Below are 27693 nucleotides of genomic sequence, written 5' to 3' on the forward strand. Positions count from 1 at the left end.
CAATTTTTCATTTAAATTTTTTCTTGAATTAGGTTTTTTGACAATTTTAATTTATCGTTCCAATTTTTCCTTGTATTTTTTTTAAAAATATTTTAAAATTATATATTTCTTTTGAAATTTCCTTTTCAATCTCAAATTAATTATAACTTGAATTTGGTTAAAATTTATTTTTGACTTCTCATCTACAAAAACTAACAATAAACATAAATTAATTTTTTGAACATTGTGAAAAGGTAAATAAAGAAATATATTATCAATAATAATAATAACAAAACATATTTTTATTTATTATGTGACGTCTCACCACTACATTGATAATAGATATTAATAATAAAATTTATTACGATAATACAACAATAATATATCAAATGATAAGTAACATGTGATCACAATAATTTTTTATAGTTATACAAAATGACCCAAAATTATATGTAAAACACAATATATGATCCATATTCACTTTTTATATGTAAAATTTACACTTAATCTCAACTACACATTAGTTTTCTAAATCAATTCATCAACCAAACTATCTACTATTCTTTTAATATTCACCTTTTCAAAATCCACCCAAACAATGCTCTGGCCGAGCTCATCATCACCCTTGTTGTTGCCATGCTCACCACCTCTAACTATTATGCAACTCTGGTCTAATTTTTTATCTTTGTAAATATAAAAAGACATTGTTGTAGAAATAAAAAGGTACTGTTAGAGTTTTAAAGAGTTAAAAATGAAAAAAAAAAAAGCGTGATTTTAGGTTTTCTTATTCCATATATGGGTGTTAAATTTTGTTTTTTTTTAATCCATAAATTATGGAATAGTGTTCATTATTTAAAATTTTATTTATTGATGGGCAAGTCAATTAAATGTTTTTAATTTTTTACAAATAAAAAATTTGAAAATTTTGTTTAAGAAATTTAAAAAATGGCCAAATCATATAGAACAATATAAGACGCCTTATTCTATAAAAAAATGAAAATTTAAATTTTAAAAAACTCATAACTATATTATCAATTCATATATATCAAAAAAATGAAATAAAATAACAACAATAAAAAAAATAAACAAACATCCCCCCTCCCCCCAAAAAAAAAATTCAAATCAACTCCCAAAACAAAGATAGTTAAGAAACATATATTTATTATCAATTTAGTTGGAAAAAAAATACATTGAAAAAAAATTCATATAGAGGAAAAAAAAAATACTCACACCAAAATATAAATTTACAAAAAAAAAAAAAAAAATACAAACAAACAAACTTGAAATAAGTTTGGACTATCGGCAAAGAGAGAGAATAACCATTGCATCATTACATTTGGGGAGGAGTTGGTCGGGCTGGAAAAAATATAAAATATTGAGTATTTTAAAGAGAGAATTGTATTGAATTTTTAATTTGATTGGATTTTTAAAATTTTAGATTTATATTATTTTCAGAAAAGGTTAGAGTGAGATAAAGGTGATTTGCCATATTATTTTAAATTTTGAAATTCAAAATCATAGATAATTAGTGTCTTTATTTATTTTTATTTGAATTGTTTTGATCAACATTATTTTTGGAAAGAGTGAGGGTGATTTATTATATTATTTTGAATTTTTAAAATTCAAAATTGTAGACAATTAGAACTTTTTTTTTTTTTTTTGGATTTTTAATTTAAAGAATTAACCAATAGATTTTTTTATTTATTTAAAAATTAACAAAATTAATTTGAGAAACTTCCACATTCATTATTCTTAAAAAAGACTATTTTCTTTTTATACACATATGAGCAATTTGGGAACTTGGCAAAACGTCAGTTTTTTTGGCTTTTTGCCAAGTTCTCCCAAAAAAGCCACAAAAAAAAAAAAACACTAAAAAAGTTAAAAAGTTAAAAAGTCAATTTTTTTTTTATCAACTTTCCAAAACACCCAACAGATGATCTTGAAAAAATTAGACTCTTAAAGGAGATTAATATTTTGAAACAGAAGGAGTAATTAATTAGATTTTTTTTAGAGCAATGCTAGGTGGCCCGAAAAGAAGGTTGGCTCAAATGGCTCGAATTTCACCTTGCCATTCGTCTGGCGGACGTTCGGCCAGTCGTCCGACTGGTCGTTCGACAAAGAGGCTGACAGCTGCGGTTGACAGATGTGACAATCACAATAGACAAGCTTTCATCCCATCATCCAGACAGACATCCAACCAGTCATTCGGACAGACGTCCAGCCAGTCCTCCGAGCAGACGACTAGCTAACACACATTCGAGCCGCACCTTTTCGGCCACCAAGCATTTTGTTTTTTTTAATCGGCTAGATTTCCAAACAATGCAAGGGCAAGGGCATTTGTGTAAAACGCTCTTTAAACCCTACCCGAGGATATCCAAAACCCCAATAGGGGCTGCTCTCTCTCACCGCTAGGTCTCTCACTTCTCTCCGAGCTTCTTCTTCTTCTTCTTCTTGAGTCAAATGGCGAAACGTTTGATTCCTTCTCTGAATCGGGTTTTGGTGGAGAAAATCATTCCTCCATCCAAGACCAATGCTGGAATCTTACTCCCAGAGAAGACCTCCAAGGTGATATTCATTCATTGCCCAACAATTACCCTCATCCTCTGGCCAATTCTAGATTTTGAGCATATTTTTTCTTTGAAATTATTGTTTTCCGTTTATGGGTATTGTTTAAATCTGTAAAATTTCATGTTTATTTGATGAAAATGACCTATTATTAGATATCTAGATCTGGGTTTGAGTTAATTGAATTTTTTTGACTTGAAGTTAGGTGTTTATTGTGATATTTGTTCTTCTCATTCTTGGCATTCTCTAATATCCTGTTGTTAGTTGTTAGCCCAAAACTACTGTTTGGTTGCTGGGAAAGCAAAGAAAAATGAAAGAAAACAAAATTTGAGTATCATGCTTTTTGTTCTTTATGTCAGTAAAATTACCAGAAATAATAAAATTAGACAACATACAAGACACCTGAATTTCCGTGGTTCAGCGTTGAGAGAAATGTTTAGTATTATGGTCTTATGGATGAATCAACTGAACCCATTCAGAATGATTTCCCAGGGTTTATGTTATTCACAGATGATTGATATTGTTCTAGTGGATGTGGATGAAACTAAGGGAGAATCAATATTCAATTAGAAAACTAAAGAGGAACAGTAAAGCTGGATATATGGAATGTTATTTTAGTACCAACAAAAGAGAAATAATGGAGAAGTGGAGATTGAAAATTAGGAGATGACCATTTTTGTTGCGTAAAAAATTATTACAAAGGAGGGGTAGGACATGTTCTGTATAATCAAAATAGGTTGGCTCAAGTGGATGAATGCTTATGCAACTGATGTATTGGTGGCCATGTATCTCCTAAAAGATGTGGGGGGTGGTAAGAGAGTAACTACCTTGTGGGAACATCTGTGAATAACATGAGGTAGTTGAGTTACAAGAGAATGGGAAGTTATGGGATTCCCAGAATTTGTCACCTCATCCACTTAGGTAGTATAACCCAAACCAAATACCCCACTTACAAATACCCCACTCACATAGAATTGGGAAGCTTTGCACGCAAGAGACAGAAAGTGACACGTGAGCCACCACACACATCTCTCTCAAGAGACATGGCCAACCTTACATGGATACCGACAAAATTGAAAGCAAAATTTAAAATAACAACTATATGACTGTAAGGATATGTTAGGGGGTGGGAAACACTAAATTGAAATGAAATTTGGTAGTTAAATTTAAAAGGACCTGTTATATAGGATGGGGAGAGAAAGACCTAAACTGATATGAGGTGTGGTGGTAAAATGATTTATGAATTTGTTTAATTTGACAGAGTGGAATGACAAAAAAATAAAAACAAAAATCATGTAGCTGACCCGATTCAAGATTAATTCATGAGGAAGTGATATCACTTTAGGATCTACTCCACTAGGCATATGATGACCCTTCTTGGAGATTCCTCCAAAGATCAATTAAACCTAACCCATTGTGCCCCCTTGGCTCTTCTATAATACAAATCTATTATAAAAAAATGCAATAATAGATAGATACAATGAGTGGGTGAAATGATAATAACTTATCTATATTCATCACCCAATTTCTGAAATCATCAAACTTATTTGCACTTCATCATATAGTATACATTTTTATTTTTATCATTGTAATATTAATTAGCAGAATGATGGATCGATCACCATTTATGGATGAAATGATTGTTAATTTTAATTTTCAAACACCAACTTTTTGTGTTTCTGGGAAAGTAAATGTAGATGAACAAGTTAATTAAAGCTAACCCAAGTTATTTTGTTAGGCTCAGATGAGTGGACTATTTTTTCTGTTTGGGTGCTAATACTAGAGCTTCTCAGTGTCAGGTTTAATGATCTCTTTAGCTCTTCTTTCAGCTAACAAATTGAGTGCAAGCATTATAAATTTTCCTTATTAAAGACTTTTTTATTTTATTTTAATTGCTGAATTGATTTTAGAATGTGTTCCTGTTTCTTTTGAAATACATTTGCTTGGATTTAATCTGCCAAGTTTCCTTTTCAGTTTTCTTACTTTTCTGTGTTTGATGGGTCAGTTGAACTCTGGAAAAGTTGTTGCTGTGGGTCCTGGCATTCATGATAGGGATGGAAAGCTGATTCCTGTTAGCGTGAAGGAAGGGGAGACAGTTCTCTTACCTGAATATGGTGGAACTGAAGTAAAGCTTGGTGAAAAAGAGTAAGTGCATGTTCATTGTTTTTGGGCTATTATCTCTTGCTTGTAATTCCTGAATTCACTGGTGTTTGTCTTTCCAAGCTTATGATGATGTTAATGCAACCACTCTGGAATCTTCAGAGAATAAAACTAAAAGATAAAAAGGTAGTAATTTAACAGCTGCCTACCTATAGTGTTGAGTTCATTAATTTTCTGGGAATCATATTGAGACGCACTGATAATCTTAAACTAATGTCTTGTTCAGTTTTTAACTTTGGAGTATTAGTCCTAGCAGTAGGCTATATTGAGCAGTTTCTAAAATAAGTTTTCAATCCAATTATGTATAAGTTTTTAACTTTGGAGTCTTCTCTTCTCATTCCGGTATGAGCCTCATCTTCTCTATTGATTTCTTTTCCAAATCTTCCTCGATCCTTTTTTTTTCCTATTGAATTTTCGTCTTCACTGATTTTTTTTGATCATGTTAAAGTTTCACATAAGTTTCTTCCCCTACCGAGCTTCTCTTTTTTTCCACTTTGATCCTAGATCATATTCTTCAGTGGTCTTTTCATCTTCCTTCTTTCTATCAATTTGCTTCTTCTATTTGTCTTTTTCTTCATCTCAGTCTTTTTTCTATATAGTTTTCTTGTTGGATGGATTTTGTTAGTAATTGTGAACAGAGTTAAAATAGAAAAACTCACATTAGGTTTAGGGATAATAAAATTTTATTAATTTCGTATTGCTATCTCTGATTCATGTTCCCTTTTTTCCATTGTGATACACATTGGCAAGGTCTGAGATAAAGCTTTGAATGAATGATATCTTATAGTAATTGTGACAGGGATATTAAGATTGAGCATAAAATATTCATATTACAAATTGTTGAAGCATCTGGTGGGAGCTTCTTCTTCTCTTCTTTTTGTAAAGTATAACTTATTTTGGAAAATCACAAGCACCCAACAATTGCAAAACTTGTTACTTCCAATGCTTCATTGCGATTTACAACAGGTTTCAGAGATATATGTTTTTGTTATGCTAACCACTCTTTTGGTGCTAACATATGTAATTCTTGAACTTGTTTCAGGTATCATCTCTATCGGGACGACGACATTTTGGGAACACTGCATGACTGATGTATTTTTACTTCCCATCATGTTAAGCCGTACTTCATCAAACATTGTATTTGGTCTGAGCTATATTTTAGTTAGTAGAGTCGAGTCAAGACAGTTCACAATTGTGCTCTGAATTGAAATGGTGAGATATGCGAAGAAATTTAGAGACCCCATCCTTTATTGCGGAGAAATCTTGCATGTTGCAATGAACTTTTGACGTTTTAATAGGGGTGTAAGAATTCTGGTCAACTGAGCTAGACTGTTTTTTTTTTTTTTTTTTCAATAAACAACTCAAAAAAATAAAAACTGAATGCTCTTGATTTTAGTTGTGTATTGTTTTGGGTTGCTCCTTCATTTATCTTTTATAGTGATGTGGGACAATATTAGGAATTTCTATATTTATATTTTTAGCATTTTGGAATCAGTATTTTATCTGGAATAGTCTAGAATTATTACATTTCCTAGTTTGTGTTAATTTAAATTTTCTAAAGCTTTTTTTTTATATAATTTATTTTTTAATATAAAATTTAATTTGTTTATTTAATTTGATTATCTAAGGCCGTCTTTTTTAGTCAAATTTGAAATATAAATTTTTTAACTTGAAGTTTTACTTTGAAAAAATATTCGTAAAAAATAAATTGGATAAATGCAAAGTTTACTTTTATAAGTTTGCCGAATTTACTTTTGTGGAAAAAATTGAGTCTTATACGATTCAATTTGTGATAAATAAAAAGTTAACAGTTTGATTTGCCATGGCAATGGCATTGTAAAATCAAATTACGAGGGTTTATTTTTTAACCTCGTATTTGGTTAGGAGATTTAGAAAAAAATTTAAAAAGAGAAAGAAAAAAATATATGAAATGAAATGAAATGTAAGTATATTTTATTCATATTTTATTTATTTATTTATTTATTTTTATTAAATCTTTCAACTAAACACAACATAAAACACTCAAATATTTTAAACTTGAAAAAGTAGAATATCTAGAAAAATTTGAGTTGAGTCAAAAAAAAAATATTATATAAAGGGAAAACTCCATAAAATCGTATGCTTGAATTATTTCAATAGTATGTTTAGTTGAAATTTTAAAATATATTTTATAAAAAGGATTCAAAAACTAATTTAGTAAAAATCATAAAAATAAAATAAAAATAAAAACCACTCATATTTTCATATGAATTTTTTTAGAAAAAATAATTTTTAAAAATCTTAAAAAATCAAACCTATCTTTATCACTTCAAACGAAAAAACTGATCAATCGATCCCCCTCCAGTGCCGCCATTGACGAGTCCTTCTCACTGAATCAGGTACTCTCTCTCTCTCTCTCTCTCTCTCTCTCTCTCTCTCTCCATGGATCGCTTTCCTCTGAGCTCACAACAGAAGCTATAATTTCTTTTTTTATGTATATTTACACGCATTGTCTACTTTCTGATTGTTCTAATTACTGATCTGTTCTGACTGAGTTTTGTGAGATACTTCGATCAAAATTGTATGAAATGTGTTTTTTATAGCATCTCCAATTCTTATTCTCTCTTTTTTTATTAAATTTTAGTGAAAATTTGATTGAAAGATTGATTGATCTGGTATAGAACACTCAAATCCTTGCTCTTTTTATATTTTCATCAAATTTGAGTGAAAATATGACTGTTGGAAATTTGGTGAAGAATTAGATTCATCCTTGATTTGGTGAAAATTTTGCTTGATTTGATACAAGTTTGATGAAATGCTTGGAGCTCAATTTTAGCTCTTTATTTATCAATTTTGAATTTGATGAAAAAGTTAGAGATGATTTTAGGTCATATTAACAAGACTTGGTGCACTGATTTGGTTTTCTGTTTGTAAATCTGAGTGTTTTGCAATTTGTAAAACTTTAATTTCCTGGTTGCTTCCTAAAAAATCTGCTTGTTACCCCCCCCCCCCCCCCCCCAAAAAAAGGGTTGAAACTGATTGTGTGACTACTCATCAAACTTATTCGGTAATGTTTCTTGAATATTTCTTGTTAACTAAGGCCATCTCCAGTCCTTGCACGTATTTCAGTCCCGCTACAGACCTCGAATGAAGTCTGCCGTGAATGGCTCGAATGAGCTGGCGGCTGTTCTTCGTGTATCGGCCAATTGCATCAAAACTTGTGTGGATTTCATGTGCCTACAAAACAAGATTAGAAAACAAATCAGCTCTTCTCGGGAGATAGAAAGAGATACGACCACAACCTAGAGGACTTGACCCCTATGACGACGACGGCCTAGGTGGCCACCGACAACGAAGAAGACCACCACTGACCATCGACCACCGTCTACCACTCCAATTCCTCCGGTTTCTCTGAAAATTTCGGCCGCCACCCACCAAGAACCAACTGATTCATGGGTCACTACTGAGGTATTGCTTCAAACATATTCTTTGCTTTACATTGGTTGAAATCTGCTTGGTCCATGATTTTGCTCCTGTTTGCTTTACATTGGTTGAAATCTTCTTGGTCCATAATTTGTTTCAAACATGATTTTGGTGTTTTTGTATTGATGAATTCTATGTGTTTGTTGAAATTCCACATAGAAAGATTTTGTTTGTTTAGACAATTGTTATGTGTATGGTACCTTTATTTCATTGTTGAGAAATGGTGAAGTTCGTCACAGAAGACAAAGCCAAACTATAATGAACAAATTAATGTAGAAGAATACAATTTGGGGATGGAAACAAAATAGAAACAGTTTCTTCAACCAAATGAGACAGAGATGTGAGGATAGAAAATGATAAGTCATATTCTGATTGTGGCAATAAGACAAACAGAAAGAGGTAGTCTCTGGTTCTGCAAATGCTTATTAGCCAACTGGTGCAGATGAAGATGAAATTTTTTCAAATCAAAGTGCTTTCCTTCCTCATCTTGTGGGTGTTATTTGTATGTGAGGGTTCAAGAACGTTGTTGGAATATTCGAAGATCTTTGAAGAAGACTTGAATTCCTTTAGAAATTGTGAGAGGCTTAGATTCTTCAATAGTCTCAACTAAGAACACAAAAAGAAAGGAGATGATAGAGATAAGTGATTGGGTGAAGAAGAAGGAAAAGTAGCTAGAGAGAGAATAATGGCAAGGCTCTCCCATGGATCCCCCACTTTCACTCTCAAGGTTGATAATGGAGAAGGGAAATTAGTTATTTCCCAACAGTTATCTCTCCCCAAAATCCATCATCTCCTTTCTTTTGTGTTTTTAGTTGAGACTATTGAAGAATCTAAGCCTCTCATAATTTCTAAAGGAATTCGAGTCTTTTTCAAAGATCTTCGAATATTCCAACAACGTTCTTGAACCCTCTCATACATTTGGTGATTTCATTGGGGAGGCGGATTGGTTAATGATCTCAACAAGATCTGGAATCTACATAACTCCGGCGAAGATGGCGGGAGAAGAATAAGTTCATCAACAAAGCTCTTCCAATGGTGGTGATGAAAGAACTCAAGTTCAAGACTCACCTCTCATCCTTGAAGCCATTCAAGGACTGCAACACACTCAACAAGAGATTCTCACGACCTTTCAAAATCTCACCCACACCATGTTGGTGATGGGTTCGAATTTCGCACCACCAACAACAAATGGAGGTCAAGTCGGCGTCGACAAGCATCAATACCTTTATGGTAATGTTGGGAATGGCCAAAACCATCAAGATCCACTCCAAATTCTCCCTAAAGTTGTACAAAATGGTGTGCAAAGTCAAGTGCTAGAAGGAACAAGTCATGGCCAACCTGCGGCCCATGGAGCGCAAAATCACGCACCTGGAGGATCAAGCCATGGTCCAGCGGTGGTTGGAGGAGTTTCCAGCGCGATGAATGGTGTTCCAGCGGCTGTGGAAGTTCAAGGAAGGCCTACAAAAATTCCTCTACAAAATGGTGTTCCATCCATGCCTAATTTTGTTCCACCGATTGTAAATTCTACTCATGTACCGAGTGGGTCTCCTTTGGCTCCGACGCCAAGTTTGCAAGTCCAACCCAGTATAGTCGTGGCGTGCAATGAACTTTATGGGGCCCAATACGACGTCCTATCACCAAATGACATGTCCATAGGTGCCGATGGCCAATATCGTCATGTGTTCACTGATGATGAATTCTCAACACCAGAGTGGCCAAGTTGCTCCTAGTTCAGTCTTGGGGTCCATAAGCCAAGTTCCGGGAATGCCATCATCAAACTTTCTCCCTCAACAGTTTCTCACTCTCGCCGATGTGCAAGCCATGTTCGACCTCGAATGGGGCAAGAGGACTTTACCCTCTTTGCCTGATCCGGATGTCAAGCCGCCTTACCCTATCGAGATGTTGAGTTATCCATACCCGGAGGGGCACACGGTGCTGAAGTTCATCAAATTCGATGGCAAGCAAGGAAATGCTCGAGAACATATTGTGCGGTTCATCGAGACTTTGGGGATTCATGGTTCAAATCATGTCCTCTGACTGAGAGAATTCTCTAAGTCTCTTACCGACAGAGCATATAGTTGGTACGTTAACTACAGCTAAATTCTGTTCGGAGTTGGGAGGAGATGGTTAACAAATTCCACACCAAATTCTTTCAAGCGGCTGAGAAGGTAACCGCACTTACCCTATGTAAGGAAAAGCAGCGGGAAGGTGAAGACATTCTCGAATATGTGAAGAGGTTCCAAGACAAAGCCGTAGACTGTCATGAGGCTGTGGAGGGAAGCTACTTGGTTCAAATCTGTATTGAAGGGGCATTGAACGGGTACAAGATACTTCTTGTTAATCACAAGCTACCCACCTTCTCGGCACTAATTGAAGCATCTCGGAACATTAACGTACCTCAATCTCAGGGGATCAGGTTCGAGACTAGTTATAAAACCAGCTTCAAGTCATCCCGAGGACCTTTTGTCACTGCGACTTCCGCATCCTCTACACGAAAGTTGCAGGGGGAGGAATTTAGAGGTCAGAAGAGGAAAAACTGTGAAGATGACACTCTTTTTCCACGTAGTGTTGAGGAGGTGAAGGTCTTAGCTAAAGAATGGGTGGCAGATAGGGAACTAAAGTTGCCTCGTATCGAAAAGCTTTTGCCGAAGAAGGACCGCGAGGGCCCTAATTATTATGTTTTCCACCGATCACTAGGACATCCTACAGAAAAGTGCCAGACACTTAAGAAGATCTTTAGAAAGAAAGCCGAAGCAGATGAGCTAGAGTTCAAAGAACAGGGGCCACAGGATATCTTAGAAGAAGGACCGCGAGGGCCCTAATTATTATGTTTTCCACCGATCACTAGGACATCCTACAGAAAAGTGTCAGACACTTAAGAAGATCTTTAGAAAGAAAGCCGAAGCAGATGAGCTAGAGTTCAAAGAACAGGGGCCACAGGATATCTTAGAAGACATGGCTATGATTGTGCATGACGGCCACATCCTGAGCACTTGGTGAAAGCTTTCCAAATGACCTTGCAACTCTAGGGGCAAATGTCAACATTCCGCAGAAGAAGTCTATCTACGACATTTACAATTTGTATTTACTGCATTGTCTGAGAATTTTCTATCTTTCTTTCTTATGTTATGAAGAAAGTTATTTCCTCAATATTGTGTATCTCCATTAGAAGTTATTTTCTCTACATTGTATATCTTCATTGTGTTATGTTGTTTGAAACAATTTTCAATTTTTGTTGCCCCTCGAAGAAGAAAGAGGAATAGTAAACTCAGTTACCAACCTGAAGGGACCTTTCTTGACGCAGTAAAAGTGTACTCCCACTCAGACTTCCGAAGGACAGCCTTTGCTTCCATTAGTTGCCGAAGTAGAGTGTACTCCCACTCGGACTTCCGAGAGAGAGCCTCTATTAGTCATCGAAATAGTGTGTGTTCCCACTCGGACCTCCGAAGAGCAGCCTTTACTTTCATTAGTGCAAGCTTCGATGGTCTTTCTTGTTGAAGCAGAGTATGTGTTCCCATTCGGACTTCCGAACAATAGCCCTTACTTCCATCAGTGCGAGCTTGGAGGGTCTTTTATATGTTTCTATCAGTGCGAGCTTCGAGGATCTCTCTTGTTGAAGTAGAGTGTGTGCTCCCACTTAGACTTTTGAAGAGCAAATCTCGTTTCCATCAGTGCGAGCTTCGAGGATCTTTCTTGTTGAAGTAGAGTGTGTGCTTCCACTCAAACTTTCGAAGAACAAACCTCGCTTCCATCAGTGTGAGCTTCGAGGATCTTTTTTGCTAAAGTAGAGTGTGTTCTTCCACTCAGACTTTCAAAGAGTGTCAAGGATCTTTCTTACTGAAGTAGAGTGTGTTCTCCCACTCAGACTTTCGAAGAACAGCCCTCGAGACTCAGTGGCCTATCAGAAGGGATCTTCTTGCCAAAATAGGGTGTGTGCTACTATTCAAACTCGTGAGGGACAACCTTGCTTCCATTTGGACTTCCAAGGGACAACTCTTGCTCTCATTAGTGCGGGTCCAAAGAACAGCCCTTGCTTTCATCAATACGAGCTTCAAGGATCTTTCTTTTCAAAGTAGAGTGGACTCCTACTTGAACTCCTGAGGGATAGCCTTTGCTTCCATTAGCTGCCGAAGTAGAAGTGCACATCTACTCGAACTTCCGAGGGACAGCCTTGTTTCCGCTCGGACTTTTGAGAGAGAGCCTTATTTTCGCTCGAACTTCTAAGGAATAGCCTTGCTTTTTCTCGGACTTCCGAGAGACAATCTTTACTTCTGTTGGTGCAAGCTTGGTAGACTCGGTTGCCTTCCAGAGGGATCTTTCCTGCCGAAGTAGGGTGTATGCTACTTTCGAACTCTTGAGGGACAGTTTTGCTCTCGTTTAGACTTCCGAAAGATAGCCCTTGCTCTCATTAGTGCGGGTTCTGAGGGCCCCGAGGTCGTGGATTTCGCACAAAAATATATTTGCCTGAAATAGTAAAGCCGACAAACTAGACAAACAATATCGAGTTCAGATTATGATTCAAACATTACCGAAATAGAGGCAACATCAACAATAGTAATGATCTGCTTAAGCTACAACAATTTTATTCCTTTGAGCGAGTTCATGAAAATACAACAATTAAGGTTTTGTCTCTTTGGACCGGTTCCTCTCAAGCCGACATAAAGCAACAATGTTCAAACAAAATTTCGGAATCAACATTTTATTTCCTCAAGTGTCCACAAGATCAACACATAACAATATATGGTCTTATTCTCTGCTACATCATTCTCTGTTACATCAGTTTATTCTTCCAAGCGAAACATTCACCGAATTTGGATATCGGGAATTCATTCATCAAGTATATAAAGCTCAATATCGGGTTTCACTATTCTTGGAGCCACAACAATCTGTCATTCGACAACAAGATTTGTATACAATATGACGCACTTATTTCCTCGGATTTCTTTTGCAACAACATTTATTTACTCTACAAATTTCAAGACAAGTCAAGCTCCAAAACATGAATTTCAGGATTACATTTCTCATGCAAATCAAGATTCAATAGAAGCTTCAGTCATCTCAAGTTCAAAATTGGTATACAACAATGCCCACAAATCTCAAAAGCCCAAATCAAATTTCCAGCAAGGCTCACAAATTTAGATTTCGTCAAAATAAGAGGTTAGAGAGTGGGTTTCGAAAAATATACTTACAGATCTTAAGGCCACACCCGTAAGAAAGAGTGGCCAAGAATAGTACAAACCGAAATCGTGAGGAAACGGCGCCGAAGTGAGCAAATGTTGAAACTGGCGAACTGGACGAGCTGAACGGCGTTAAGCAAGGCCACACGACGCATTGAGTGGGTGACGTGTGGTTGGCACCGTGCAGCTGAGGCCAGAGGTGAAGTTTCGGCAAAGAGAGGCTGACGATAGGTTGGTTTGGCGTTGGCACAAGGCATCGGGTGCGAAGGATAGGCCAGCCAACAGCGAGTTGGGCTGGTGTCGGTGTGAACCGGTGGCCGAGATGTGACGCTAGTGGTAGCCAAAGCTGTGGCGGCGGACGGCGTGCACAATGGTGTGAGTCTTCAGTGGCGACTTAGGTCACGGTGTCGGCGTGTCTGGAGTTACAGCGGTCGGCAGTGAGCAAACCCGAAGCAGAGCTGCTTGAAGAAGAAGAAAGCTGGGTGATCTCAGTTTGGAGAGAGAGTGTGCCGAAATGGGTCCTTGGATTTTGATCTCCTGTAAACAAAAACAAAAAAAAAAGAAGTTTCATCATGGTCTCCGTTTTCTGGATTTAGAGAAGCAGTGACAGTGGTCTTCAAATGGAGTGCAAAGCAAAACTGGGTTGGCCTCTGTGGAGAGAGAGCCAAAGAGGCTGTGGGCAAAAAGTGAGCTATATTTAGGTTGTCATTTTCTTTAAATAAAAAAAAGAAAGGTGTGATTCTTAGAATATTCTCTCAAAAATTATGATTTTATATATATATATATATCATGGGCCTTCGAATATGCTTACTGGTTGATCTGTGTGAATTTGATTCTTTTTGTAAGTTGTTTAGGGGAAGTAAAGTCAAGTTTGACTATTAAAAAAAAAATGTGGGCCTTATTTTTTTTTTAAGAATAAACAAATGATTGATGGTGGGTGTTTTATTCTTTCTTGAAGTGAAGAAATATTGTTCAAGTGTTCTAAAGGAAAACTTGATTTGAATTTAGTTTGAAAAAAAAAAAAAGTTTTCTTATCTTTGTAAGTTGTCAACTTTACCCATAATTTACATTATGAGTCATCAATTTTATCCAAAAGTCACATGAAGACTAAATATTCCTGAAGACGTAGTGCAAAGCATGGCTGACAAGGTAAAACTATAAATGTCCGAGAAAACTAAAATTTCTCATACACGCAAGAGGCAAATGTAAGAGGAGCTAATTTGAGCCCACTAAATTAATTAGGCCTAATAGTCCAAGGTTGGTGGGCCCGGATTTATCGCAAGTCCAAGATTGGTGGGCTCGGATTTATCGCCATCAAATGGGCCGAATCGCTCTAAGCCTCGAAAGGGTTTAGATTCACAAACTTAGAGGCTTACTCGGGCCCGGACTCGAACGGGTATTGAGCAAGCCTAGATATTCGAGACACTCGGACTCGAAAGGGTTCGGATCTACGAATCTAGAGATCCGAAGCACTTGGCTTCGAATGGATTCAAATGTAATCTAGAAGTCGCTCTGTTAATGAGTCCTAGAACACTTGCGGGCTTGGAGCTTTCCGAGATCTATGTACCAGAACCATGGGCGTAATAGAGTCCGAACAAAGGACTCGATCCCGAGGACAGTGAGTGGAGATAAATTCACTCTTCGGTTAAACTAACCTATACCCGGGTCGAGATGGCACGATCTAGGGGGTCTCTGAGACTCGGCAATGTTTGCGGCAGGGCGTTCTCTTGAACTACCCCTAACCCTTATGTGGCAGGACGTCCTCTGGGACTACCCCTGACCCTTTGGGATGATTGGGGATCATTGGTTAGATGTGGCTAAGAAGAAGGGTTCGCCGAGAGGTTGATCTCCTCTTCGAAGGTTTTCCTCATCCTCGGAGAGATCACCTCCTCGGACAAGGTGGTTAGAGAGAATATTCCCCATGTGCCTTGCACATGGGCTCCATCCTACATCATGAGGTGCCTATAAGTAGCACCCATCTATAGCTTTACAAGGAATGGATTTTGGGGAGAGATAACTCTTGGGAAAGAACTAATTTCTCTTTTCCATTATTTACCTTGAGAGTGAAAGTGGGGGATCCATAGGAGAGCCTTGCCATTATTCTCTCTCTAGCTACTTTGCCTTATTCTTCACCCAATCACTTATCTCTATCATCTCCTTTCTTTTGTGTTCTTAGTTGAGACCATTAAAAAATCTAAGCCTCTCACAATTTCTAAAGGAATTCAAGTCTTCTTCAAAGATCTTCAAATATTTCAACACCATTCTTGAACCCTCTCATACATTACTTAACCAATCTTCTCTTATCTATATCCAATTAATATATACATTTAGTGAAACCCAAAAAAATAAAATAAAAGTAGAGAAAGAAAGTTGGCTAAAATAATGGTTGATCAATTGGTATACAATCAGATTGCAATTACTATGGATATTGGCAATTCCACTCCTCCCACAAGAACCACACTTGTTCATTACTACAGTTCCTTTCTGTCATTTTCTTACTAAAAAAAAGTGGAAATTAAAATTAGAATTCCACACTTGGAAATTTAGGAACAAAAAGAGGAAACGAATAACAATACTATAGTTCTTACTGGAAAAAAAAAAGAATGGAAGTATTAATGTTTTCCTACTGCATTTGGTAATCTGAAGTCACTAGTGCTGCGTGCAGACTTAATTAAAAGCCACATGGAAGTATTAATCCACTTACTTAAGCATTTCCCCAAATCTGGAAGCTCTCGCTATTGATTCTAAAGGTGACCTTATATGAACTACTTTTACTTGTAGATCTCTTATAATACACAAATGTATCTATTGTTATGAAGCTTCTTGGTAGTTCAAGGACATTAATCAGTGCCTATTTCAGATGTTTTGTAAACAAAAGGAGTCATGGTCCAAATACGTACACTAGCCATCATAGAATAAGGGATGAATGAGAGAATTTAAATGCAAATGTAAATAATAATTAAAAAAATTTGCTCAGATCACCATTCAGCACAGACAGAGAGACAGCTGAGGCACAGAGACAGTGCTTGGTTGAGGGAAAATTTAACTTCTTGTCTTGATATTTAAAACTTTAATAAGATGAAATTTTTTATCCTGAAGAACAATACTAGTATGTAACATCAAATTGAAGCCAAAATTTAGCATCTTGTCTTGATTTTGAATGTAAATTGAGTTTATTCATTTGGAATTATTATTATTATTATGGTATTTATTGCTCCTTTTTAGCACTAACTAAGGCTCATATTTCTCTCCATCTCTTTTAATTTTTGAATTAAATTTTGTCTTTCAATTTCAACCTACAAGCTTCAAAAAGCAACAAAAGGATGGAAGGTTCAAATAATCCAAGTGAGGAAGTTCAAGAACCGGAGAGTGGTGAAGTTGAAGAACCTAAGCAGGGGATGTGTTTTAGCTCAAAGCAAGAAGTGTATGCATTTTATGCAAAATATGCGAAGCACCTTGGATTTGCTATAGCTTATGGAACACAAAATTATGGTAATGATGGGAAACTAAAATACTTTGGAATTGAATGTAATCGGGCAAGGACTCTGGAACCATCTTTGTCATCCAAAAATGATTGTAAAGCAAAAGTAAGTGGGAGTCTACAAAAGGATGGAACATTTAAGTTGGTTAACTGTTGCGCTTGAGCACACTCATGACTTGGTTCCTACTAACTCACGGCATTTTGCAATGAATAAGAGAATTCTTACTCCTGTAAAGAGAAGATTAGAAACAAACGATGAGGCAGGGATAGGGGTGGCTAAGAGTTTTCATTCTATAGTTGTTGAAGCGAGGGGATATGAGGCATTAACATTTGACGAACAAGATGCGAGGAATCACATTGAGAATGCTAGAAGATTGAGGCTTGGGGTAGGAGATGCCGAATCAGTTGCACTTTATTTTCATATGATACAACAACAAAATTCGAACTTCTATTCTGCAATGGACTTTGATGGAGAAGGACGCTTGCGAAACTTATTTTGGACTGATGCAAGGAGTGGAGCAGGCTATAAAGCATTTGGGGATGTTATTATATTTGACACAACATATCTCACAAACAAATATGACATACCGTTTGCTCCGTTTGTAGGAGTTAATCACCATGGACAGTTAATTTTGTTTGGTTGTGGGCTGTTATGTAATGAGAACACCAAGACCTTAGTTGCAGGAATCGTGCAATCAGGTGACGATTCGGAGTAGGAATCGCGATTCCGCGCTTCCTAGAAAGAAACGCGTAGGAATCGCGTTTCTGTGGAGAGAGAAACGCGATCCAATCCAAGATGGGATCGCAAGGGGGAGAGAGAGAGAGAGAGAGAAACCTGAACTCGTTGTCGCCTTCTCCTTCGACATCGCCTTCTCCTTCGATCTGCTCTCGCGATCTGCTCCTGGACCTTCGATCTGCTCTCGCCTTCGGCCTTCGCCATCGCCATCGCCATCGCCATCGCCATCGCCAACCGTCTTCGATCTGCTTCTTTACCTCCTTCTTCTCTCTCTCTCTCTCTCTCTCGTCGATTTATGTTATGTTCTGTCTCCCCCTCCCATTTTGTAACATATAATAAATATAATAAATAATATAATTTGTTATAATAAATAATATAATTTATTATATAAGAATAAATCTAATTAAATCAAATATAATAAAAAAATATCAAATTAAATCTATAAAATAAATATCCAATTTTTAACTTTTATTTACTTTAACATATTTTATTATTCTTTATTTGTTATATTTTTTATTTATAATATGCACCAATTAAAAATAAAAATAATTATATAAATAAATTAAAAATATTATCAATAAAAATAATACCAACATAAAAATAATAAATATATTTAAAAATAACTATTTAAATCACCTTTATATAATAAACATATTTTAAAAATAACTATTAAAATATATATATATATATATATTACTGTTCCCCGAGGCGCTCCCAACCTAAGAAACTTCTATCGGCTCACGCTCCCCCGCTCCCGCTCCCGCCCCCGCTCCCGCTTCGTGCAACTAAGACCAAGACATTTATATGGCTATTCAGAGCTTGGTTAAGTTGCATGTCAGACACTCCTCCAAAAGCTATAATAACTGACCAGTGCAAAGCTATGCAAAATGCCATAGAAATTGTTTTCCTATAGGCTTGACATCATTGGTGCTTATGGCATATAATGAAGAAAATTTCGGAGAAATTGAGAGGATATTCGCAATATGAATCCATAAAATTTGCTTTGCAAAATGCAATTTATGATTCTTTCACAAAAGAAGAATTTGATGAAGAATGGCAAGCGATGATTGCAAAGTTCAGTCTAAATGATAACAAGTGGTTGGGGGTATTATACGGTGAGCGACATAGGTAGATTCCTACCTATGTTAAAGACATTTTTTGGGCTGGCATGTCAACTATACAACAAAATGAGCATGAATACATTTTTTGATAGATATGTGAACTCGAAGACTATTTTAAAGCAATTTGTTAAGCAGTATGACAATGCTTTGAGAAGTAAGGTGGAGAAAGAGACCAAAGCTGACTTTAAATCTCGAAACAATTCGTATGATTGCTTTACGATGTATGCTTTCGAGAAGCAATTTCGTGCAGCCTACACAAATGCAAATTTAAAGAAGTTCGAGCAAAATTGAAACGACTATTGTACTGTCATGCGACTCTTGTCAAAGAGGAAGGATCAATTTGTACTTATCATGTGAAAGGGGTTGTTCTAGTCAGTAAGGATATGAAGAAAGTGGAATTTGTTGTGTACTGTAATTCAATTGAATGTGACATCCAATGTGTGTGTCGGTGGTTTGAGTTTAGGGGTATTATGTGTGCCCATTCACTTAATGTGTTCATTGAGAGGTGCATATATGAGGTCCCAGATAAATACATTGTGTCAAGATGGAGAAAAGATTTAAAAAGAGGGTATACATGCATTCCAACCACATACACTAAATCTGGGGCTGTTCTCAATGCAAAGGTGCATGATAACTACCACAAGACATTGGATGAAATATAGAAATTGCTTCCAACGATGATGGTAAACACAAAGTCATTCAACTTGGGTTGATAGAAATCAAGGATAGAGTGAGAAAAGAGCAATCGGGTTGTGCGTGTAATGTGTCACCTTCTACTAGTACTATCTCACCTTCTAATACTTCTCCCAAAACTTTGCCTAGTCGTAGTACTACAAATGCAAGCATGACTCGCAAGGTGCTTAGTCTTATGGTTGCTCGCCGAAAAGGCCGTCCATGTACCAAACAGAAAGTTAGCAAAGTGGATGAAATAGTGAATCGGTTGAAGGGAAAGAATAAAAAGGCTCTAAAAGTATAGGTAAATTTTTAATAGGGTGATGATTGAGACCCCCTCCAATCACCACCCCCACCACCCCCACACACACGTGGCGGGTGGTGATTGGAGGAGAAGGAAAAAAAAAGAAAAGAAAAAGAAAAATGGACCAATCATGGGAAGAGGGGGTCAAGGGGGTGAGTAAAAAAAGGGGTCCAAGTCATTATTCTTTTTAATAACATTTGATATGTAAATTTCATAATTTTTTTTACTTAAATTATTCACCAATGTGTATTCCTATAAGGTCGTAAGTCGATGGTCAGCAGTGGTCTTCTTCGTCGTCGGTGGCCACCTAGGTCGTTGTCGTTGGGGTCAAGTCCTCTAGGTCTTGGTCGTATCTCTTTCTATCTCCCGGGAATAGCTGATTTGTTTTCTAATCTTGTTTTGTAGGCACGTGAAATCCACACAAGTTTTGGTGCAACTGGCCAACGCGTGAAGAATGGGCCAACTCATTCGAGCCATTCGCGGCAGACTTCATTCGAGGTCTGTAGTGGGATTGTAATAAGAATACAGAGTTATGGTAATTATTAAGTACAGAGTTTTAGGAGTTGAGACAGAACACCTTGTAAGAGAAATAGTAAGGCTGCCATCCCAAGCGATATTGTTGGTTTTAAACTGTGCTTTCACAGGCTTAGAATGTGTTGTTACAGGGAATGATTGTAAACTCACTTGTATAAAACCTAGTAACTTGTTCAAAAATGATACCTGGTTTGATGACAATATGATGGAAAGTTTCTTTATAGAATTCCTTTTCAATTCTTCATCATATGTAAAGAAGGAAAGTTTCTTTATAGAATTCCTATTCAATTCTTCATCATATGTAAAGTTGTAAACGTTTATAAAACTTATCTCAGATTGTTTCTCTATTTACAATACAGTCTTGTTACTGCGAAATCCATCTTATTTTTTGTGTCTATTTCTTTTTACACAAGACTGTTATTCATTTTTTTTTTTTTTACATATATTTCTTGGATTTTATCACATTAAAAATGGCAAATACATCACCTTTATGCATACATCACACAAACTTTGACTAACAAAGCCCATAATTTCAAACTTCTATATTTTCTATGGTTCATAATGTATCTACTTGCCAGAATCCTCTGCCAAGTTTGGGACCCTCAACGTGAATCTTCTACACTTTTTGAATTTGTGTGTGATTTTCAAAAACTCTAGGCACATTGTATACAGTTAAAGTGCCTCAAGTTCATAGGACAGTAAAGGGTGGTTATTAGTTATGTTGTTTAGATGTGCTGCAGGTCCATTGACAGTAAAGCATTTTTTTTGTTGTTGTTTTCCCACAGAGACACGTACACTGTTCTTCAGAAGTCAATTTTTGCAAATGTGTGTGTAGTAGATGCATCATACTTGCATGCTTTGTCATGCATTTAGTTGATTGAAAATAGGAAGTTGGATGTGTATTGAAACCTTTGTTTCAATTTTTTCAGGTTTCTTCTTGTAAGGTTGTTGCAAAATAGAAAACCTTTCTTCCCAGAAAGAAACAGTTCTTTACAGTCTTTTCATATGGATCCAGAGGCTGCATGGACAGCCCAGGAATCTCTGGACCTGGTGTTTCACATGTCAAACATTCTTGACGCTGGGCTCGATCGCCACACCCTCTCTATCCTCATTGCCCTCTGTTATCTGGGCCAGAATCCCAAGGCATTGGGTGCCGTTGTCAAGGAGCTCCGAAGGGAACCTTCTTCCTCATCTCCAATGCCAACAAGTTCTTCATCCGTACACTAGAAGGTGTTATTTTCTGCGAAGTATTGAAGGGAGGAGGTTTTTGTTGCTTTTATAGTTCCCCAATGTGTTCTTCAGTTACCTTAACCTAGATTTCAAAGCTATTTCTTCTATATGTTTTTCATATCTTGAGGCAAGTTTATGTTTCGAGTATAGGTAAAAGACATTTTGATGAGGTATTGAGTAATGCTACGGTGATTACATTTGATTTACTATCTCAATTTTTATAATTGCATTGGTTGAATGAATAATCAAATATGATATATAAATGTGATTATTGTGGTATTATTATAATGCTTTTAAAATATCTAAACTAAAAAAGCCCAATTTAGCCTTGAAACCTATCTCATTATTACCATCATTCATGCATTTGTATTGACTGTGACTTTTAAAACTAGGGTTATGCTAATTATTTTAATAGTATCATCGATATTATTATTTTATATTTTTAATTCTACAAAATTTATTAAAATAAATTTTCATATAATATCTTTTATTCACAACAAAAAATATATATATTGAGTTCACTTTTTAAAAAATTGAATTTCTTGTTTTTCGTGTTTCTGTGCTTTCACTTCATTTTTTTTAATATTTTAAGCAAATATTTTAGAGTTTGGATACACTTAATATAAATACACTAAAAGAATATAGTATTTGTAAAAAAAAAAAAAAAAACTTTAAAAAATCCACTAAATATCAAAAATGCAAAAAAAATCATTATATTATCATATTCTTGTGTATGTATTAATTTTTAAAATATTTTTTTATAAATATTATATTTTTTAGGTATATCTAGGTTATGTGCATCTAAAAAGTAAAAAGATTACTCACAATATTAAAAAAAATCACGAAAAATAAAAAAATACGAAAAATAAAAAACTCAAATTTTAAAAAATCAATCAACACCAAATAAGGTAAATAGAAGGACAAAATAACCCTTCATGTGATGTGAGCTCGTCATGTTTAAAAAAGAAGGTTAGCTCTCAACTAAGTTATACTCTTGTTTAGGAAAATATATATACATATATATATAAATTTATATATTATATAAGTAAAATGGAGCTTGCATAAGGGTTATTATGGGATTTTCAAAATCTCATAATAAATTTGTGGGTTTATTAAATTAAAAAATAAATTTTAAAAAGTAGTATTGACTAATCTATTAAAATAATAGTTTTCAAAATATTAATAATTTCATAATTTATAGTTTTCAAAAGAAAAGATAAAAAAATATTTCATATTTTTCTAACCTAATCCTCTCCCATTGATTTTTATTTCCTTTAAAAAAAAATTAAAACTTGCTTCTTACTATATTACTATATTATTCATAACATATATAACTAGGAAAAATTAGTCTAAGATCTCTCTCTCATTTTTAATAATGAAAAATATCCACAATATTATTTCATGATATCTAAAGTCCCTCAACTCCACACCCATATATCACAAAGAAATTTTGTTACTGGCAAAGTCATCGCAGATCAAGAAAAAGCATGGATTCATGTCGCTGAAGCTAGTAAATGCGAACATGGATGATGAAAAAAGAAGATTAACCTTCCGAGCATTGAATCGCATGGAAGCCAAATCGAGACGAATCACTAGCCCATCATCACTCCTCTATACAGTCTTTCTACTCTTCAATGGCGACACTAATCTATTCGCCAATCTCAAAGGTGAAAATGATTTATGTAGAATTGCAGCAGTTGATGACGAAGGCTTTAAAGCATTCTTCTTGCTCAAGCTCGTGTGGTGGGGGAGGAACAGGCTAATTTAGTAACTTTTTGGCTATTTGGCTAAAATATGAGCTAAAAAAAACTAATATGTTTGGGATGACTTTTTGACTTTTTACGAAAAGATGTGCAAAAAATAGAGAGAAAAGAAAATCTTTGACTTTTTGGTATGGGCTGTTGGCTTTTTGGCTTTTTTAGTAACTTTTTGGCTTTTTAGCTAAACCGGCATGTTGCCAAACGAGACCCGAGTTCTGATCAAGAACTTGTGCGGAGACTTCGTCTTACAGAACTTGTGATGATTTTTAGGCGGCGATGAATGAAACAATGGATTCAGAAATAGCACAGTCTTCCTCGCCCAAGGCCGATTCCTTGGAGACACTATGTTCGCAGAGTAGCATACATTTTCCTTCTCTAGGATGTTTAATTTTCTCTGTGTTGTTCAATTTTCTCTAGATTTCTTTGGTTTGAACTCAGAAAAATTTCAATTTTCTCTAGGTAATTTTCTATGCCCTATTTAATTTTCTTTGTGTTGTTCAATTTTCTTTGGATTTCTCTGGTTTGAACTCAGAGAAATTTCAATTTTCTTTGGTTTGAACTTAGAGAAATTCTTTGAGAAGTCCAGAATTTCTCTGGATTGAAATTTCTCTGGATCGATGTTGAGAGAGTTTAGACATTATGAAAATTTAAATATCCTTTATGCTGTAAAATCTTAATATCAAGGATCCTAAAAAAAATCCCCATATAACTACTCTCAAATCTTTAAAATTCATGATAAAAATAAGGAACATTCAAAATAGTTTGATTTGATTACACACATTTAATTTTTTTTTTTTTTTGTATACTTTTTTTTTTCTTTTTTGATTTGTTTTGTACACTCATATGTATCAGTCTTTATGCCTAAATTATAATTTTTTTAATACATGTCATGGGTGTGAAAAGAAATTAAGTGTGTACGATTATGAGTACCCTTCATATTAGCCCCATTCATTGATTTTGTTTTCAAGAAAAAAAAGGTTCTATATCTCATCAATTTTATTCTTTAGTTAATGGATTTTCACACTATTAAAAGACAATTTTTTTAGTGTTTTTTATAATGGTAACTTCATTTCACAAATGATTAATTATTTTGGAAATATTAAAACATTTTACGTGAAAATTTGTATTAAATAAAAAATTAATAAAATTTAAATTGAAAATTATGATTTGTTTTGAGACTTCACTTCTTTGATCAAGTTTTATGCTAAAAATAAAATCTATAATCTAGCTTAATCTGATTTTAAATAATTCTTTCAAATGTAAATATAATTTAATTTTAGACATATTTTAAGAATAAATATATAATTTCTTAATTGAAGTTTTAGAATATTAATAAATATGCCAAATATATATTCATATATTTTTTTTATTTTCGTTATAAATTTTTTTACCATTTTAATAAATAAATAAATAAATAAGTAGCCAATGTGATGGTTGAGTATGAACCAAAATGATTATATAAAAATTAGATTGATATATAGCATAAAAATAACCAAATTCAGTTTCTACACTACTTTTAGTATTTGATCTAGTATTAGCTCGTACCTATTATAACTTAACAAATTATTAAACATAAGCTTAAATTAATTATTATTAATTGTTTTCACTAATTGACCGATCAATTTTTAAATCGAGCCTAAGGTAGGACTAGAACAAGCTACATATTTTAGGTCAACCCAATATTATATAATTTTTTTATACATAAATGTAGTTAATTATTTGTGTAAGAATTTTTAATATAAATATATAAATTTTTTACAAAAAATAAGTAAATAAATATGCCAAAAATTTACATACAATTTCTTATTTTGGTTATAAAAAATAATCGTAATATATTTACCAAGTTTAAAAACAAAAACATAAGTGGGTTAAGTGATCATGAATTGGGCATAAATGAAGATAATTCTCTAAGAGTATAATTGTTGGTATAAAAATTGATCTTAATCTGACTCCTAAATTAATTTTAATATAAGTACTATTCCTCAAATTAGTTCATACTTCGTTCAAAAAAAAAAATAGTTCATACTATCCAACACTTGAGAAATTATAATATAATTTAAGCATAAAATTTAAATTGATTAATACCAACTCTTTTTATCAATTGATCGATGAAAATTTTAAATCAGGTTCAAAGTATAGTTAGAATAATGCCCGTATTTTAGGTTAACCTTGGATAGTTTTTTTCACACATAAATATACTTAAGTATTCATGTAATAATTTTAAATAAAAATATAAAATTTTATCAAAGTTTGAATTTTTTTAATAACCATGCATAAACATGTACATATTTCTTATTTAATTATAAATAAAACTAACATATATTTATTCACTAATTTAATAAATAAATGAGTTAAGTGATTCATGCTTAGACATAGATTAAGACAATATTCTCTAATGATTAGGTCATGGTTAAGTTGAGATAAACGTTGAGACAATTAGATTATGTCACTTTTAGTATCTAGCACAATTATAAATCCTCAAGCCAACTCTTATTTTTTTTTTGTATTCGTGAATTTTGGTAAAAGAGAAATTATAATTTTATGCTTAAGTAGACATATTTTTAAACTTTTACAAAATATACAATGGATAGTTAATAAATTGACAAATATAATTTATTATATGATTGGGCTATCTTTGATATAAAATAAACTAAATTGCGAAACTTATAAGACAAAATGTATTTATATTTCATTGTAAATATAGTTATTGTAATTTTGTTGCACTTTTTTAAAAATACATTCTACCATAGTTTATTTATTTCTTATAAATAAATTTTATGTTATTATTTAATTTTAAAATTAATTTTTAATTATTTATTTAAACTCATGCATAGCACAGGTATTTATGGTTTAAAAAATAACATCCATGCTATGAAGATCCGTTAAGCAGGTGAGTGAGAGAGAAGAAAAAGAAAATGATACCAAAACTAGCGAGTATCAGAAAATCTAAAAATTATACTTTGTAGGTAATGTTGATTTCAGAAAAGATAAAAGGATAAGGGCCACTGGTAGTTCATTGTTTGTCATTTTCATTTTTTCATTTAAACAAGTTTTGCTAGATTAAGTTTCACAGAAAAATTATTATTATTGTTATTACTGTTATATGGAAAACTAAAAAAATGTAATTAGCAAAAAATAATAATAATAATTATTGAATTTCACATAGTTTACGAAATCATCTAATAATGGTAAACTAAAATTATGAAACTCTTAGAAAATAACAATGTATTTATATTTTATCATAGGTGTAGTTTTGTTCCTAAAAATAAAAATTAAAAAGTGCAATTTTATAATTTATCATAATTTTTGTTTAATTTTTACTAATTATATTATGATTCATGTTATTGTTTTTTAGAACTTAAGACATAGCATTAATGGTAGGGGGAAAAAATCATAAGCGAAATTGTGATAAAAATGGTTAAAAATTTAATTAATTTTATTTTTTATTGTTTAATTTTAATTTTAATTTTAAAATTGATTATTATTTATTTATTTGAAATCGTGCATAGCATAGATATTACGCAAATAGAAGTTTTATATGAAATGATGTTATTTCGTATTACCCTTTTATTTTCAATCAAAACACCCACTATTGTTCACATAAATTCAAAAATATCATTGACATATCATTTTTGATATATTTTTTTGTATAATCTTTCTATTTATTAATTATTTTTGACACCATATTATTTATTTTGTAAACAATTTTAGTAGTGTCAATTTATAAAAATCTTTCAAAAAATTTACATAATACTATATATTCCTAAAACAATTTGAGTGTTCAGTCACTAAACAACACATAGCTTTTCCTTTTTTTGGTAAATAAAGTTTCTATTAAGAAAAATCGAAAGGGAAGAAAAATCGAAAAATCGGACTGATTAAACAATAAACAATCAAAATATCGAAAGGTAAGAAAAATTTTAAAAATTGAGCAAATCGATTGAATCGAACTGAAACGATTATATTTGGTCTGTTTTTAACAACAATCGGTTTGTGTGATTTTTTTATTTTATTTTTTTTCAATTTTCGATTTGGTATCGGTTTAAGCACTTTATATACTGAACTAAACCAAAACCGACTATTTCAACATATATTGTATTTATAATATATATAAAATATAACAATATTAATAAGTATAATAAATTATTAATCTTAATTAATTAACCTTATCATCTCTATAATCTAAGTTAGTAAACTCTTATATATAATCTTAACTCTAACTTATTATTTTTGAAATCTTAATATTTATTATTATTATTTTTGTTTGTATTTTTGTTAATCTAGGAATTTGAAAGTATTTATTAAATAGATGGATTGAATATGTTTGAAATGGTAAACAAATAATTAATTTAATATTTTTACATAAATTAGTGACTATATTAAAAAGTGACTCAAATTTGAAAGGTCATAAACCAATTTAACTGCACCGAACCAAACGGTTTCAATCAGTTCGGTTCGATTTGATGGGAGAAACAGCCTGTATTGGTACTCAAAATAATAAAATTGACATTA

The 27693-nt window shown here is 33.6% G+C and overlaps 2 protein-coding genes and 1 non-coding gene across 3 annotated transcripts; all 3 read left to right on the forward strand.

Moving 5' to 3' along the window:
- Positions 1 to 2256: 2256 nt before the first annotated feature.
- Positions 2257 to 6096, forward strand: LOC114271704 (10 kDa chaperonin, mitochondrial). Its single transcript, XM_028213315.2, has 3 exons — positions 2257 to 2544; positions 4550 to 4689; positions 5747 to 6096. The coding sequence occupies exons 1-3, from the start codon at positions 2440 to 2442 to the stop codon at positions 5793 to 5795; spliced, it is 294 nt and encodes a 97-aa protein (XP_028069116.1). The 5' UTR covers positions 2257 to 2439; the 3' UTR covers positions 5796 to 6096.
- Positions 6097 to 6822: 726 nt separating this feature from the next.
- Positions 6823 to 16887, forward strand: LOC114271702 (uncharacterized). The gene is made up of 3 exons (XR_014341784.1): positions 6823 to 7082; positions 7795 to 8151; positions 16647 to 16887. It is a non-coding gene; the product is annotated as an uncharacterized LOC114271702 (transcript).
- A 65-nt stretch (positions 16888 to 16952) lies between these two features.
- LOC145789068 (protein FAR1-RELATED SEQUENCE 5-like) lies at positions 16953 to 17540 on the forward strand. Its single transcript, XM_082889853.1, has one exon. It carries the CDS (start codon positions 16953 to 16955, stop codon positions 17538 to 17540), a length of 588 nt encoding a protein of 195 aa, XP_082745979.1.
- Positions 17541 to 27693: the final 10153 nt, after the last annotated feature.

This window comes from Camellia sinensis, chromosome 10 (assembly GCF_055761805.1).
Source record: "Camellia sinensis isolate YWXY chromosome 10, ASM5576180v1, whole genome shotgun sequence".
In the NCBI taxonomy this organism is placed as follows: domain Eukaryota; kingdom Viridiplantae; phylum Streptophyta; class Magnoliopsida; order Ericales; family Theaceae; genus Camellia; species Camellia sinensis.